General features: G+C 45.8%; 1 protein-coding gene across 1 annotated transcript; it reads left to right on the top strand.

Moving 5' to 3' along the window:
• The first annotated feature begins 380 nt into the window (after positions 1-380).
• Positions 381-10,848, top strand: map1sa (microtubule-associated protein 1Sa). Its single transcript, XM_085347077.1, has 7 exons — positions 381-540; positions 1,605-1,706; positions 4,111-4,193; positions 4,373-4,513; positions 4,602-7,767; positions 7,963-8,186; positions 8,263-10,848. The coding sequence occupies exons 1-7, from the start codon at positions 387-389 to the stop codon at positions 8,416-8,418; spliced, it is 4,026 nt and encodes a 1,341-aa protein (XP_085203203.1). The 5' UTR covers positions 381-386; the 3' UTR covers positions 8,419-10,848.
• Positions 10,849-17,624: the final 6,776 nt, after the last annotated feature.

The raw sequence follows: 17,624 nt of genomic DNA, 5'->3' as shown, positions 1-17,624 counted from the left end.
GGTTTCTCAGGGTCAACTTAAAGAACAATTTAAAATTACCAATCTGATGATCCAGCTCTTAAAGTTTTTTTCACTAAAGTCGAAAGTTAATTTTAATCCGCAGAAACGTGTCCTTATACTTTAAGAGTTTACTTTTCTGAGCAGGCTTCAGTTTGGTGAAGACTATTCGACGTTTTGATCTTTATTCTTTGGTTTACGAAACTATAAAACTCGTTTTTCCCGAGCTGCCCCTGAAAACAGCTCTGACTTCTGATTGGACAGCTACATGGCTGTCCATTCTCTTTGGCCGACTGATGTGCCATTTAAATCATTATCCCGCCTCTAGCAGCGGCGGGGTGGGGCTGTGGCTGAGGATGCTGTGACGTTAGCGGTGGACAGTCCATGCCATGATGGCGGCGGAGCGGGGCGGCGGTCCCGGCTCTCCTCCCGGCTCTCCTGCCGGCGCCTCCCGGACTGCGGCGGATCACTCGGTCCTTGTGGTGGTGGGAACGCTGCGACCCGCGGAGCTGCTGGAGCGGGTACTGCAGCAAATAGAAACAGGTGAGTTCTGGAAGTTCAGGAGAATAGAGCTGCGGGGCCGGAGGTCCCCACAGCCCTTCACAATAAAAGTCCGGGAGGCTGCTGTTGTTAGAATGAGCTGTGCCCGGTCCGAAGTTTTAGAGACTTTATCGCTTTGAAGCTGATGCAGAGAAACTTTGAACATAATTGTAAAGAGTAACTAGCACCTCGTTTTATTTGACATTTATGAAACCTTTTCCGGTTCGGGTGCAGCTGTTTAACGAGTCCAGTGTGCAGGTTTCTTTTTCGGGTCACTTTAGAGACTCTCAGAAACTGAGACTGATTCACACTGAGCTCTGTGACGAGGTCTAAGCTTTTTATTTCCGGATTTTATCCGAAAAAATAAAATGCATACTACTGAGTCATTATTTTATTTTTTGAAAATGCGTCTCGCCGGAAGTGGGCAATTGTGTTTCTTAATTTTCCGGACTTTCTGTAAAAGTAGGTTCACAGAAAACGAACAGAGCAACTATCAGGAGGACAATTTGATATCTGTTCAATATGATTAATGCGATCTCTGATTCATCTGAAAGAGTTTTGAGTTCTGAAACACGCTGAGCTGATTCACTGTCTAACCTTTAGACTGATCACAGTCCACACACACACACTTGTCTCTCAGCCTGTTTATTACAGCTGTTTTATGATGAGTGTGCGTGTACAAACTCACTCTCTGTCCACTCGCACAAAAAGAGGAAGTTGTGTTACTAAATATCACTGACTTCCTGTTTGCAGTAGAAATGGTCTATCTGACAGTGATGTGCGGCTGATATCTGAGGTTTCACAGCCATAGCACGCCAACAACAAGCTGTATATGAAAGATGTAACCTCGGTGATTTCACCCACTGCTTCGTGGACTCTGTACAGACTTAGTTACCTGCTAATTAGTGATAGCCAATCAAAATCCTTTAATAGCCCTTATTAACTTATTAACTGGAGCTCAGATTTCCTGGATGGCCTGTTAGTACAGTAACCTCACAGCAGCCATGTAAGATAATGTCATTAAAATGAAAATGTTCAGCCCTTTTTTGTTTCTTATTAATGTCCAGGTGTGCGCTGCTGGGCGGTGGATCTGGACGTCTCCGTTCTGGATCAACAGCTGAAGCTCTTTGTGTCGAGACATTCAGCCTTCCTGTCAGAAGAAGTGCGAGGTAAGCCTGTATTGGGATTGATTGGAGGAAAGAGGAGTGGTCAGACACTCGGGGTGGATTTGTACCCGGGCCTCTTAAGCCAGTACCCTGTGGACCTCCATGTTTGATGTGTTCTCTGATGCTGAGCCTGGCGGCCTCGGAGGATTTTAAAATGCATGAAATGCTTTCGATCAGCAGAGGAAAGTCCCGCTGATGCCTTTATCAATAGCATCATTAATTTCTGTTCAGCAGGATGATGGCACACTGTGATGGGGTGTTTTAGATCAAATGAAAAGCAGTTTTGTCCTGTGACTTGTGCTCATGGCCACAAGCTGATGGCGTGAGGCAGCGCTTCTGTTTTTTTGTAAACAGGACCTCAGACTGAGGTGGCAAGGACAGCTTTACAGAAACTGTCAGCAGCTCAGGACTCTGCAGGAGGCGTGAAGAACCGCGAGTCCTCAAACACGGCCGCTTGTGTCACATGACCTGGAGTCTGAAAGAAAATCACAAGGACTTTTAGATGTGTGCAGGATTGTGAGGGTGACCAAACGGATGAAGGTTCGCACAAGTGTCAGACTGTGTGTGTGTGTTCCCTGAACCTCTGAAAGAAACCGTACTTCATGTTTTCGTTCCCTTTTAGCTGAAACGTTAAAGTGGGAAAACCTCACCGTCAGCTCACAGGAAGCTCTGTAACGGGACAGTGATCAGACATTAGCTGCTGAGTTTAAATTATTAATGTTCGGGGTGGGATGTGGGTCCATCTCAGGTCATAACAGTTTAAAAACACCTGACCGTCTCAGTCTGAGCGATGCAGTTTCACGTGCAGCAGTTGCCAATTTCCTCTGCAGACGTTCTTCCAGCTTCATTCACTGAAGGATCTGAGTGGAGTTTTCTTCAGAATGAACAGGTTTCTGTGGATGCTGGTTACAGAATGTTCCACGTGTTTTGTTCTGAAACGATCGAGAACCAGTCACATATCACCTGTGACTGGGAGATATCCTTGTCACTGACAGGTCCTGCTAACATGGATAAACAAAGATCCATCCATCCATTCTCTTCCTCCTATTCTTTTTTTTGGGTTGCGGGGGCTGGAGCCTATCCCAGATGTCTTAGGGCAAGAGGCAGGGTACACCCTGAACAGGTGGCCAGTCTGTCACAGGGCTAACACATAGACACAGATACGTGGACCTCAGAATCAGTTTGAGATAACCACAGATAGACGGTACTTCTTGTGACCTTACTGATGGGGTATCCAAACTGAGCTTGCCGTCCACTGTGATGCGTGATGCCGAGCTTCCTGACACTCACCGTGACACAGAGATGATGAATATGAAGGCAAGGTGAGGGGCAGCTCTCTGACGGGGAGTCCAGAGCAAAGCGGTGATGGGGAGGTTGAGTGTCGTCAAAATTTGGTGGTCATAATAATGATGAAGAAGATGAACATCATCATCATCATCATCATCAGTTTTGAGGGTTTAAAGTTGACATTTTATAACTTTGCTGTGTTTTCCTTTAATTTGACCCTCCCAATCTTAACACATGGTCTAAACTGAGGAGTTGAAGGCTCCTCAAATTCTGCTCAGCTCCTCTGAGGCATTTCAGTGCATCTGAAAGACTAACAGCTGATGGCCCAGGTGTTTACCCTCTGCCTCACCTAAGAGGAAAGTTGACCTGGGACAGGTCAGCGACTTAAAGGCAACAACACGGACAGAGGGTAAATCAGACTGTGGCACAGTTGATCCAACAGGACGGAGTGAAGTCATCAGTCTGAGGGGCTTTAAACAGAGACAGATAATTGGTTGTTCCATCCAAACACAAACACAGTCAGCTGAGACTCTGCTGAGCCGCCCAAAGACATACAGACGATTGTGGCTCAAAGAGTTGGCAGTTCGTCTTGTAACCGAAAGGTTGCCGGTTCGAGTCCCTCGTTGTGTCCTTGGGCAAGACACTTCACCTACCGCCTACTGGTGATGGCCAGAGGGGCCGATGGTGCGATATGGCAGCCTCGCTTCTGTCAGTCTGCCCCAGGGCAGCTGTGGCTACAACTGTAGCTTGCCTCCACCAGTGTATGAATGTGAGAGTGAATGAATAGTGGAATTGTACAGCGCTTTGAGGGCCCCGAAAAATGCTATATAAATGCAATCCATTATTATTATTATTATTATTATTATTATACGTGCGCACACACACGCACCCAGACAGACAGACACGCATGCACACAGATGATGAGCTTTAGTTTCAATGGATGTATTTTCAGTGGAACCTGGCAGGCAGTGTGGTGGGTGGATGTGGTCTTGAGCGATGTCCCGCCAATGAATGAGCAGCTGCAGCACTCATGGAGAGAACAGGAGAGTGAGCAGGAATGAGGGCAAACCTGAGGGAAGATCTCCCCCTGACACTCGTTTGTCCTGTTTGTGTGTTTCAGGTCAGCGGACTCTCCAGCACAGCGGGGATGTCCTGGACACGCAAGTCGTGGTGAATCCAGGCTCAGAGTTTGTTTCCTCAGAGGTGAGTCAGACGTGAACCTTTACAGATGTTTTCTCAGCTGTTGGCGGGCTCTCGCGTACACGGAGATCAGCCGATCTCCTGTATATCTGAGAATACTTCCTGGCTCGGTTTGCTAGGTGTGTGTCTGAGTATGTTTTTATTTCCTCTGAGCTGCACCGATGATGCATTTCCTGTTTCAGGTGCGGCGGCTTGTCTGCAATCCATCGCGCCGCAAACTGCTGATTCTCGCCGGTCAGTGTGTTGAGGGCAGCGGCGACATTGTACTGCAGAAAGGCTGCTTCTCCCTCAGCAACCTCATCCAGATTTTTTCTGACGAGGAGGTAAGCAAACTGTGTCTTTGTTGGTTTTGTTTACACAGCATGTTTAAGTGCTTGCTGATGTTCGAGTTGCTTGACTCTGTGTCGACAGGTCGGTGAACTGCTGAGCTCGGCAGGCCCAGCGGTGAAGCCTAGCCTCACCCTCAGCTGTCCAGACTCTGGCCTTTGGAAGGAGCCGGCACTGGAGAAACACAATCTGCAAGACTTCATAAACATTCGGATCAACCCTCCCCCAGTCCTGCCCGAGATGGAGGGTTTGCAAGAGTTCGTAGAGTACCTTTTGGAGTCTCTGGAGCCCGAGTCTCCCTTCGACCTACTGGAGCCCCCAAGCACCGTGGGCTTCCTGAAGCTGTCTCGACCTTGCTGCTACATCTTCCCTGGCGGGAGGGGTGACTCTGCCTTCTTCGCTGTTAACGGTTTTAATGTCTTGGTGAACGGCGGCTCTGACTCACGCTCCAGCTTTTGGAAACTGGTTCGACACTTGGACAGGATTGACGCTGTACTGTTGACACACATCGGAGTGGACAATCTGCCGGGCGTGAACAGTCTGCTGCTGAGAAAAGTTTCCGAGCAGGACGACGAGGCTGCCGGATCCCATCCCGAAGAGGACTGGATGAAAAACCTCATCTCCCCTGAGATCGGGGTGGTCTTTCTCAATGTTCCCGACAGGCTGAAGTTCATCCAGGAAGATCCAAGCGAGCTGCGGAGCTACGATCAGGCAACAGTTGCTCTGCAGCACCTGCAGAGACTGGCGATCAGACCAGAACCCCTGAACCGGCCTAACGGACCTAGCATAGAACCCGTGATCTTGTTCCAAAAGATGGGAGTTGGTCGTCTGGAGCTTTACACTCTGAATCCGGTCAGCGGTAGCAAAGAGCTCGAAGCTTTGATGCAGACTTGGCCAAACAATGGATCGAATGTGAAGGGCTCAGATCTTCCACTGCCGTGCCTTGTTTCCATTTGTGCTTTGTTGGTCTGGCACCCGTCCAGCCCTCAGGAGAAAATCATCCGTGTGCTCTTCCCAGGGTGCACGCCTCAGACCAAAATTCTGGATGGACTTGAGAAACTCAAACATCTGGATTTCCTGAAACTACCAGCAGTGTGTTTGAAGGACCTGGAAACATCCAAAATCGAAAAGCAACCAAAACGAGCAGACAGTCGAGAAAGCCTTAAGTCCCAGTCTAAGGACTTCAGACCCAGTAGTGCCTTACAGAAAGACAAACTTGGACGAGTGGATGCCAAAAAACAAGAGATGAAAACCAAGCCTAGGGTAGCAGCTGACTCTGTACCTAAAGACAGAAAGGATGCCGAAGAAAAGCCCAAAACAAAGGAACCAGAGGCTAAATCGAAGCCAGCGAAATCTGCTGAAAAGCTCATTCCAAAGAAAGAGGTTTTAAAAGAAGAGAAGAAGGAAGTGAAGAAGAAAGACAAGAAGGAAGAGAGTGGAGAGAAAAAGAAAGAAGCAACAAAGAAAGAAATCCCAAGTATGAAGCCAAGGAAAGACTTCAAATCTGAACCAAAAAAAGACGTGAAGAGGGACGTGAAGAGCGATGAGAAGAAGGCAGCAAAGCCAGCCATTAAAGAAGTGAAGAAAGCCACAAGTGCAGCTTCAACAGCAAGTGCAGAAATAAGAAAACCGTCTGGGAAGACCAGCACTCTGAAGAAGGATGGGACTCTTCCCAAGAAAGATACTTTGAACAAAGGGACGAAAGGCAAACCGGTGTCAAAGGAGCAGGAGACCCAGAAGGAGGTGGCTCGCTCTAAGGTGTCCACACCTGAGGACATGACGGCTGAATTTGAAAGACTTCGATTGGAAGATGAGAATGGGAATAGTGGTAAAAGTGCAAAGTCCAGGGGGTTGAATCCTGACGAAGTAAAGTCCAACGGGAACCCGACTTCCGCAGTAGAGAGTCCAGAGAAGTTTCGCTGCTCAGAGACTGATCATGATATGGTCACTGCCTCCTCACTGGTCGCTAAAACTCCAAAAGGTGATCTTAGTGTGAACTTTGACCTCACCCAGACCACATATGAGCCAGTGGACAGATCCTTGAAAAATGGACCCGATGTCTGCATGGAGGAAAAGACCCTGGAGCTGGTCTCTCCTGCAGATTCTGCCCCAAACAGTGCTGGACATACCCCTTTCTACCAGTCCCTCGAAGAGGACATTCGTGGCTTGGGCGAGGACAGTGGCCTCGAGGCAAGAGGGTCTAGTCTAGGCTTTGAGGACTACAATCAGGGAAGTTCATGTAGGACCTCTGACCTCAGCTCCCTGCCTGAAGGTCTGGAAAACTCCACATCCTCTCAAGATAAACCGTCCAGCCTTCTGACCCTCAGTCCTTTTAAGGACATCATGCCGGACTCCTCCCCAACCATGACCTCCATGCCGGCTGAGGTTGGCTCACCTCACTCTACAGAGGTTGATGAATCACTTTCAGTGTCTTTAGAGCAGGTTCTGCCCCCCCCTGCTGCCTCCCCCAAAGTCTGCGCCAACGGCCACGTTATTGACTTGGACTCCAGTGCTGGGATAGCCTTGAGGTCTGCCCATAACGGGTGCTGTGGAAACGCATCAGAGGACCACATCCATGGGATGTCAGAGGTCATCTCGGATGTTCTTCACGACGTCGACCTCTGCTTGGTTTCCCCATGTGAGTTCCAGCATCCCAGAACCTCGGAGAACCATCAGCAGCACGTGAGCCCCAGCCTCGCCACGGGAACGTCTCCAGACATCTCTGATAACAACAACCACTCTCAGGATGCGAGCAGCAGCGACCACGCCTCAGCCTACAGTCAGGAGACTCCGCCCACATCAGTAAGCGGCACCCTGCCCACCACCACTGATTCTGATATCCCCCCCAGCACAGAGGACTGTCCTTCCATCACAGCCGACATTGATTCTGAAGATGATTCCAGCGGGTTCTTTCCACCCACCCAACCACAGGAACATCCTACATCACACTTTACCCACAGGGCAGGGCAGCACGACCCACCGCCAGCGCCGGTCAAGGACCTCCCTCCTCTACCGCCGCAGCCTGGAGCCTGTATGGCTGACTCAGAGCCTGACAAGAAGAGCTCAGCCGGAAAGACAAAGAAACCGCTGCAGAGAATGTCGTCAGGGAGCACAGTGGCCCAGAATGGAAGGTCGAAGGTCGGCAGCTCCACAGGGTCCTTAAAGATGGCGTCCAGCCTCGATGCCAAGCCCTCATCCCGGAGTTCACTGGGTGGATCTAGAATCGGAGCTGCAAAACCTCAATCCTCAGGTATGCCTTCAGATTATAACCCACGCAGTGACCTGCTGCATGAAGTCACTGAGGCTTAATCAGGAAATCAAAAAGCATGGCCACTGATTTATTGTGCTTGTCACAAACTGCCTCACTCAGAGTTAAATAAAGATAGCAGATCATAAAACCCTGGTTTATGATCATGGTTCTTTTTGTTTCTTCTTTTGGATCCAGGTTCCAGAGCTTCGGGTTCCTCCGGGTCTGAGGGTTCTGCGGTCTATGTGGATCTGGCCTACCTGCCGTCCGGGACTGCCTCCACCACTGTGGACTTGGACTTCTTCAGGCGCCTCCGCTCCTCATATTACATTGTGAGTGGAGACGACCCGGTGAAGGAGGCGGCGATGAGGAGCATCCTGGATGCACTGCTGGAGGGGAAGAGCAGCTGGCCGGACATCCAGGTTTGTGACACTTTCTTCACCTTCCCATCTGCTCACGAGCTGCTCTGTGATTGGTGTTTCTCCGGGCTTTTCTCAGGTGACGCTGATCCCAACGTTTGATTCGCTGGCGATGCACGAGTGGTACCAGGAGACCCACGACAGGCAGCGGGAGCTGTCAGTCACCGTGCTGGGCAGCAACAGCACCGTCGCCATGCAGGAGGAAACCTTCCCTGCCTGCAAGGTCGAGTTCTGAGGTCGAAGCCCCACCCCCTTCCCCTTTGCCACGGTTGCACCCAGACCAGCGTGATGAGGAGGCTGGCTGTGAGCATGCTCAGTTAGAAACACTTTCTCTCACCTGTGTGACGACATTTTCTCACCTGCTGGATCAGCACCTTCATCTCACCTAAGAGCAAACATTAACACGTAGCATGACAGAAAGTTGAAAAACCGTGTGACAAGTAAACACAATGGCTTGGGCGAGGCACGGAGGTTAAAATGAATCAGTGTTTTATAAAGAAGCGAACGACAAGAAAGATTTTTATCAAAGAAGCGTGACGCTGGCATGATGTGTCTGTTCAGTTAGGTTGTGTCAGTGTCTTATGATTTACTATTCTCTGTTTAGCCCCTCCCCCCACTTGCCTCTTCGTTTTAAGCTTATCTCGAGGTTCTCCTGCAGGGTGGAGGAGACCGACCCGACAATGACTCGCTGTTGTCAGAGCCGCCAATTAGATTTTTACCTCACAGGAAACACGCTAGGTGGGGTTTATCTCTAAACTCGTGAGCTTACAAACGAAGACATTATAAGACCAAAGGACTAACGAGTCAATCAGACAATCTGCTCTCCTTTTCTGCGAGGTAATCTTCCTGTTTTTGCAAATGGAGTCTTGCACTTGCTCCAGGTAAAGCAGTGAAACCTTGTAAATATAAGAGCTACGTGAACACACTGAAAACTAGGCGATTTAGGGGGCGTGGCATAGGTAAAACGGCGACTGGATCAGCTTATACACTGCGGGGAAAATGAACCGACGCCCCCTCAGTGGAGGCAGTTTTATTGCATTTTAATGCAGGTCGTATAAACACCTGGTCATGTCTCCATCATCTGATCCTGGGCTGTGCAAGTAAATGAGACCATGAGCCTCTCAGAACGACAACAAGTTTGTGATTACTAACGCCATCGTTATCATCGCCATCAGGGTGACTTCACTGTGTCTCTGAGGTGTGCTCGTTAAGCAGTCCGGTGTGATGGTGGACGCGGGTCAGTCAGAGAACATTTGAAGATTCAAGCACGAGATCCAAAGGTTGATTCTGTCAGCGACAAAGAGTGTGAGGCTGTGACAGATATCCGACATAACTTCAACGTTCAGGTGACATCAGTAAGGCTGGTGTCATTAAAGCGCCTAAGGGCGACTGGTGTGATTTGGTGCTATATAAATGAAAATGTATTAACTTAAGCTCCACCTCCTGTTTACCATCGGCATCATCAGGGTAACGAACAGTAATCAAACTCGGGTCACGGACACTGAAGTAAACAAACAGCCTTTTTTTTTTATTGTAGTTGTAAAACCAGCTGTTCACATCTCTGATTGGGTCTGTCTGATGTTAGGATGAGAGTTGGTTAGCTTGTGGATGTGCTCCACTCCGTGACTCGTCTGACCTTTAACCTCAGCGGTGATTTAAGACAGACCTTGTGATGATTACCTGATTATCTCAGTGGGAATGTTCCTGTCCCTCAGTTACAGTAAAGCACACAGAGGTCACAGGACTGTAAGCGTTTGATTAAGTAGTGGTGTTTCGTTCCCGATAATCTTCAGAAGATTGTCAGGGAAACCGGAGATGTAGTGTCTCTGGTTTCCCTGACGACGGTCGTTCAACTTCCTGTCCTGAAGGTTCTGGTCCAGTTGCATTTCCTGCTTTGACCTCAGCACAGATCTTCCCCCGTTCTTCCTTGGTGTGCTTCAAGTACTACACTACCCACTAGCCTCAGAAGCCATGTCTCAATACAGTCTGTGATCAGTTTGACCTTTGACCCCCTCCCTCGGGTGTTTCTCACACCGTGCAGAGAATTGTGGGTCAGACTGCTACCAGCTGATTGGCTGGCCTGCTGCAGTGCACTCTGGGAAGTGTAGTCCTTCGAGAACCAATGGATTTTCTCTCTGACTGATTTTTGAAAGTCAAAACATTTCATCGGTAATTTATTTATTTAATTTAACATTTTTACAAATAAATCTTCAAACGTGACGTTTGGTACGAGCTGCTTGCCGCCCGTCTCTACCCAATCAGCATGGAGCTGATCAACCGTTAAAGGAACAGTCCGCTGTGTTCGTCCCACCCAGAGGAGCGACTGAAGAACAAACAGATGAAGTTAAAATCAAATCCTTCTGATATTTTATCTTTACAGTGAACATTTAGCTTTTAACTTTTATTCGCAAAGCTTTAAATTTATCTTTTTTTTACCCAGGAAATGATTTTCAGCTTTAGTTTGTTTTTCTTCAGATTTTCTTCTTTGTGCCTGCAGACAATTTTTTAATATCCAACCAATCAATGAGCTGGAAATCATGAGAGCTGAAAAAAATGTACTGATAATCTCAGACACACACACACACACACACACACACACACACACACAAATCATTTGTGCATTGAAACACTAACTGCAATGATTGTCTTTCAAAATAAATGTCCCTTTCACACAGTGTATGCAGTGTTTTATTGTGAAAATCAGTGAAATTAATCTGAGTTTAAATCAATCACTGCTGACATTAAACTCAATTAAACTTAAGCCTTCTGTTAAAGAGCAAGGTCTCGTAAAAGTTTGATTGTGTGCCAGTGAGTTCCACTCTGAAGTCATGGTCATTCCTTTATATTCACTTCAGTTTTATTCATTTAGCACCGTTGACTGTAGAAAACTTGTAGAGCTATGAGATGATAAGTTGTGTCTTTTTCATAATAGTGATGTGGTTGTATTTAACGAGTCACTGTAAACCCATCAGCAGATGGACCGGAGCAGCCGGGCTACGAAAAAAGTGTAGGGAGGCGTGTTAACAGTCATGTCCAGTGGGTGAATGATGCTGATGCTCTACCTCAAGTCACAACCATGCAGACTCGGGCTCCAAAAGTGCAACATGGCAGCTCCTTCAAGCGGGCTTCATTTTTGTACAATGGGAGGAAGTGCAGCCAGGTTCGCCATCTTTTCTATAGTCATTGATTAGCACCAATACACAGCTTCAAGCTGCTAAGTGGAACGATTGCACGATATCAACACCTGGCAACAGTGGGGATGAAGAAGTCCCTTTTAACAGGAAACGAGGCCCAAGAAGGGGAGCACAGAGATGAGGAGAAAAAGAGAGAAGACAAATTTAAAGATGCATCAGTGAGGATGGAGGAGAGGCAGCGAGTGCAAAAACAGGAAGTTGTTAGAAAGAAAGAAACCAGTCCTGCATATTTGTTTAATATGCGCATAGAAAGACCTATCCTGGTCAGAAACAGCTCCAGGAGTCCTCACAGGCATCATATTTCTAAGATTTGTAGGGCCAAATATGATAAGCTTAGTTTTATCTGAGACCACTGGAAAAAGGTGGGCGGGGGGCTTTTGTATTTCTTATTTTATTATTTAAGAATGGTGAAAAAGTTTTTTGTTTTTTTTTTAGCATTCCTAATCCTCTTTTGTAGAAATGAGAGGTGATCCAGGTCTTTAAAGCACTCGTGCAGTGTGATTTGTGTCCTCACAAACTGATCAACCCCAACACACAGGCTGATTTCAAGTCAGATTAATTCACAGCACATTTAAAAACAGCTGCTTGATAAAAGTGCTGCAGAGCAGAGAAAATAATAAAGAGGTGAGGTAGGGAGGCACATGCCCTGCAGACTTACACAATACAAGTTTAAAATCTGTGTAGTGAGTGATTGACCTGAGCAAATATGGCTAAAATAGTCAAGTCAGGATGAAAAGATGGCAGGATGACCCTCAGATGCCTTCACCTGCTCTAACAACAGCAGAGTGATCACTCACAGAGGCTTTAATACAAGGACATCAAATTCATTGTAACTCATGGGCCACGTACAAGCTACGTTGATCCTAATGTGGCCAGACATTTATGACACGATAAATGTGTAAAATTACAGAAGTAGTTCTGGCAATTCACTGCCCACACTGTCCTGTAATTATAAAATATAATGTTCTCATTCAAAGAAAATGTCTTTTTTTCTGTGAACTCACTGTAAAAGTGAAAAAAGGACATTTCCCCCATTTAATTGTTTATCTGTGACTTAATTCCTTTGATGCTGTTTGAATGAGGCGGGCTCTTTATTAACAGGAAAACCTGTAAAACTACGTTGAAAGTTCACAATCTGCACACGGTCAGTGTTGGAGCAGAGCTGCTTCCCACTGGTGACGATATCTGCTTACCTGTATCTTTTGCTCGTTTCTCTTCCTCTTCTTTTCTCTTTTTTCTTAACTGAGGACCTGATGGCTTTGAACTTTTCTTGTCCATCTTCCATTGGTTTTAATTTTTCACTCCAGTATGAACACCCATCCCTCAACCTGAGGATCACCACAACATGATCTAACACACCTACACCTTAGTTCACAGATTCACTTTGTCTAGGGTGCATTTCTGAGATTTCACACAACCCAGGATTCAAATCATGAATACATAATGGACTTGGATTTACATCATTATAAATTAAATGTGCTCTATTTGGAAGCAGCAGGGGCCCTCTCCCCTTTTGACGGGTTGTGTGTGAGACTTTAAATCATCAAACTGTAAATTTTAAATTGTTAGTGATCCCTTTACCCCGAGTCCTAAAGTGTATATTTATTTTCTTACTCTTCTTATATATATTGTTTGTTTACTTGCACTGCTGTAACTGGAGCCTCGTCATCTCGTCTCTCTATATACTGGACTGTAGCGGAGATGACAATAAAGTTTACTTTGACTTCAGCAGCAAGCAGGCGCACCGAGGGCTCTCGCGCTCACTTTTCGTGTATAGAATTTCGAAAAAACATTGGTGCAATTTATAAGTCTGTATTATAATGTCTGGTGTTTTCGTGTTTGTTGGTTTGTTTTTATTTTGTTTTATTTTCCGAGTTGGTTATTAGATGCTGCTCCAGCCGGTCAGAGAATCCCCCGCCGCCCCGCCCTCTCCTCTCTGCGCCGCAAGCAGCAGGCGCACCTCGCAAACGAAGGGCGCCCTTACTCCCAGCAAATGGGCGATAGAAAACCGATTGGTGCCTATGCCATTCCCAATATGCGCTGGCTGACGTCGGGCAGTATGAGTATGAGCATTTTTTTTGTTGTTGCCGATGCCCGTGATGCTGCCCCCCACCACGATGCCGCCCCGGGCAACCGCCCCTGTCGCCCGAATCTAAAACCGCTACTGCTGATGATTCTTAGGGGCTCGCTTATATTACAACACATTAAACACAGCCTATATGCTCATATTGATGTAGCGCCCCCTGGTGGCCTGTGTTGGTCGTGGTGCGTCAGAAGTTCTGCAGGGAACACCGTCCAGAGGTTTTCGTGAACTTTCCTACCATGCGTGAAACGTCTGCTTCCATCAGAGACGCCCTCAGATATGATCAAGTGAAACCAAACCATTGTTTCCACTCACATTCTACCTCCTCTTCTCAGAATAAACCATTCTGCAGCCTCAGCTGTCTCCAGTACCTGTCAGACTTCAGAGTGACCTGAGCAATCTTCCAGCTCTGCCTGAACCTCCACTCCTCACACTGAAGTGATGAGAGTAGTAAAACTGTCAGTACAGTACAAGGCTGGACTGGGACAAAAAATCGGCCCGGGCATTTTGACTAGAGACCGGCCCACCAGGATAAAGATTGAAAATGTGACGTCATTCAGGGATAAAACCGCAAAGGATTCTGGGAACTTGTGGCAAGAGGTACTAGCGCACGCAGGCTTTCAATTGAACTCAGTTACACAGCGATAAAAAGAAACCCAAAAAATGGCAAGAAGCTGTTGTATTATTAACTTCAATAGCCGGTCGCATGACAGCCACGGGAAGCCGATGGGTAAAGAGATCGTTTTTTTTTTTTTTATCGGATTACGTCGTTGAAGAGAAATTTTTTAAGCCATGTTTCCGAAGTAAGAGCCGACGGATGGTCTGGATATACCAAATATAACGTCTCAGAACACTCCAGCTCACATGTTAGTCTGCTCCAAGCATTCCCACAAAGGTCAGAGTTTTTTAGTAGTTAATACGTCATTTTTCTTAACATAATTGGTGATATAGGTTACAAGCAAGTCTGGCGCTGAACAGAAATTGTCGCGCTATGCTCCTTTATTTATTGTGCATAAATAGTAAATTGTCCTGACACAATATTGTGTTTCGCTTCTGTTATTACCATGGTACATTGACAAAAACATATACTTTTATTCACAGGATAAAACAGTTGTTTTGTATCACTTATTGTCCATTGCGATTACAACATACAATATTATTGTCACTGCTACATTTCTGTAATGCTACTGTAACCGGTTTCTGCTTCATCCCGCTGCAACAGTTCGGCCCAAACAGACTCCTCGACTCTGCGTTGTGTAGTGTTTTTAAAAAGACAAGGAGTCTCTGATCGATCGTTGCCACTTTATTTCCTGAATGGAAACAACGGTGTATTATCAGTGCACAAGCTCGCCATACACCACTCCGCACAGCACACTCTCGTATGGCTACGGCAGACTGGCAGCGATTACTGCAGCAATATTACAATTTCTAATATACAATAAAATAACAGCAACAACAAATTATGTACCTGAATGGAAACAACGGTGTATTATCAGTGCACAGGCTCGCCACACACCACTCCGCACAGCACACTACGGCAGAACATCTCATTAGCATTCCGCTTTAGCATACAGTTTCACACATTACAGTTTTTTACAGACGCTAGGACACATTTCTCAATACTTAGGTCACTTTTGCAAAACTCTTCACACAATTCTCCTAACTGACCCTCAGCTTGGCAAAGCAGTTCATTCCACATTCAAAATGCACTACAACTACCAAAACACTTCATTCAGGTCTCAAATAAAAACATTCCTCCAGAACACTAGCAAAGGTTGACAGCCGACAAACACACTTTGTCACCCACAAAACAATGACCTAAAAAACACTAACAACATGTAGCATTACACAGTGTTTTCCTGTGTAAAACAAGGACACATCTCTGTTTATAATTTCAATATATGTTACTGGAATGAATCAGACATCATGTATTTATGTTTATGTATTTTTATTTTTTTGCACTAAGTAATCCCAAAATACAAGAATTCGTATACACACCATCCACTGATACACATACAATAGTAATGCTAATCTACTCGGTCTTCTCCATTTGGCCACAGGTTCTCATCCACATCACATCTTATGTCATCTTGGGCAACACACCTAGGAAAGAATCTTCTGGCATGCCAGAATTGAAGGAGTTGAAAAATTGAAGGAGTAACAACTGTGTAGATGTTCATCCACAATGAGAATCAGCTGTGGCTGGTTAAACTGCATTGTTAGATTTAAAATATGTTTCAGTAAAATATTGCTGTTGCATTTTGCTGTCTTTTCAAGTTTTGCATTGTGTTATTGTTTTGACCATGAGTTTAACAGTTTTGAAAACAGTATGTAAGCACATGCAAAATGTCCTGTCCGTACAAAGGTTTTTGGCAGTTGTTGTGTCTGAGTGAGAAGATGATTCATGTAATTTGAGAGATGTAGTCATTGAATGCATTTTGTGCCAAAACAATGATAACTGGTCCTCAGTTTAGCCCACATAGACTTCTGTTGTGCTCACTGTGTGAGGAGTTTTGCAAACGTGACCTAAGTATTGAGAAATGTGTCCTAGCGTCTGTAAAAAACTGTAATAAACAAATGAAAAGTACATAAAACTGGTGTTGGACATGTGTCCACTAAGCACTTATTACACTCGGTGCTCGTCAGCTAATCAAACATGTTTTATGTGTCTGTACTACTTAGCTATATTGTGTGCGGAACAATACAACTCACCTCTCGTATGGCTACGGCAGACTGGCAGCGATTACTGCAGCCAGCCTCACCTAACCAGCCACACTGAGAGCGGGGGGGCGCTGTTTCCCCATTACACTGATATTTGTGGCAAGTGGAATAATACCACAAACACTGTTACACTACCAGAAATTATTTCCACTACTAATTAATTACCGTTGAGCTCAAAGGTCCTATTAATAAACTGTTAATGAATGTGTATTTATGAAGACGATTTGTGAGACTGGTAAACTTATGATACGTACAATAGTCTTTCGTCCTACACGGTGCATTTCAAGGTCCTGCACCCATCCGTCGGTAAACTGTACCTGGGCTTGTTGCAGTGACCTGAAGTTACTAAACTTCATGAGTGTGTGCACTCACTCCAAGAACCGTGTAATTATAAATCTGAGCGTGGTGAAAGTGGGCAGCACACTGACGTCTTTTGTCCACTCTGTGTGCTCGTAAGGGTCTGACCCTTTCACTCCTTTGATTTTTTCCTCGTATCTTTTCTTTGTCTTTTCGTCGAGACTGTCTTTGTACGGACCGGCATTGTTCTCCTTTTGTTTTGTACATTCCTTTTTTGTGCGGCAAAGAAAAAAAAAGAAGGTATTGGAACCGGAGAATGAACGTTTTGCGGTGCTGCAAATGCTTGCATTTGATGCGGTACTTGGATTGTTTTGCCACGAGTTCCCGGCATGCAATGCGCGAAAATCACTTGATTGCTAAACAAGGGGGAGGGTGCATCCAGCCTCCTCGGCTGTAATTGGTCCAGCCCAGAGTCGATCATGACCAATTGGCCAATCCAACACCTTTCATTATATATACCCTTCCTAAAAATAAAAAATAAAAATAAAAAATAAAAAAATATCCATCGGCCCATAAAAACAAAAAATCGCCAGCGGCCCACCGGGCAAATGCCCGGTATGCCCGATGGCCAGTCCAGCTATGGTACAGTAAGAAGCATGGTCTGCAGGAAGTCGACCATTAAAAAAAATTCTTTCCAACCACCACTAGGTGTTGCTGCAGGATTATTGCTTCACCTTCCGTGTTAATTAAATGAAAAGAAAATGAGACAAACTGTCCTCGGGATAAATGTCTGTCTTTAAACTGTACCAAAAACAAAACTTTAACATGTTCATTGCCAAATATCTGGAGTGTCGACATAAATATGACATTATATTCAAAATGAAGCGCCTCATCCTGGCGCTTCACTGAAACACTGAGTTTAAAAAGCACTCCAACTACACTGAGAGTAACTAAAGTATGAGTACTTACTGGTACTGGATGATAATTCTGGATTCATTCGTGTGTTTATCACTTTCATGATGTGAATGACTTGCAGGAAGCTTCATGAAACTTAAGCTCATGAAAAATGGATTCACATGTACGATAAATGATATGAAGGACGAGGAGCAAACATGGAGAGTGCAGAAGGAAGTACTCGTGTGAAGC

Source organism: Diplotaxodon limnothrissa, linkage group LG23 (assembly GCF_057381915.1).
Source record: "Diplotaxodon limnothrissa isolate DT_005_m linkage group LG23, D_limnothrissa_male_GT1.1, whole genome shotgun sequence".
In the NCBI taxonomy this organism is placed as follows: domain Eukaryota; kingdom Metazoa; phylum Chordata; class Actinopteri; order Cichliformes; family Cichlidae; genus Diplotaxodon; species Diplotaxodon limnothrissa.
Note: the sequence above shows the minus strand (reverse complement) of the source record. Positions and strands in the feature narration are given on the sequence as shown.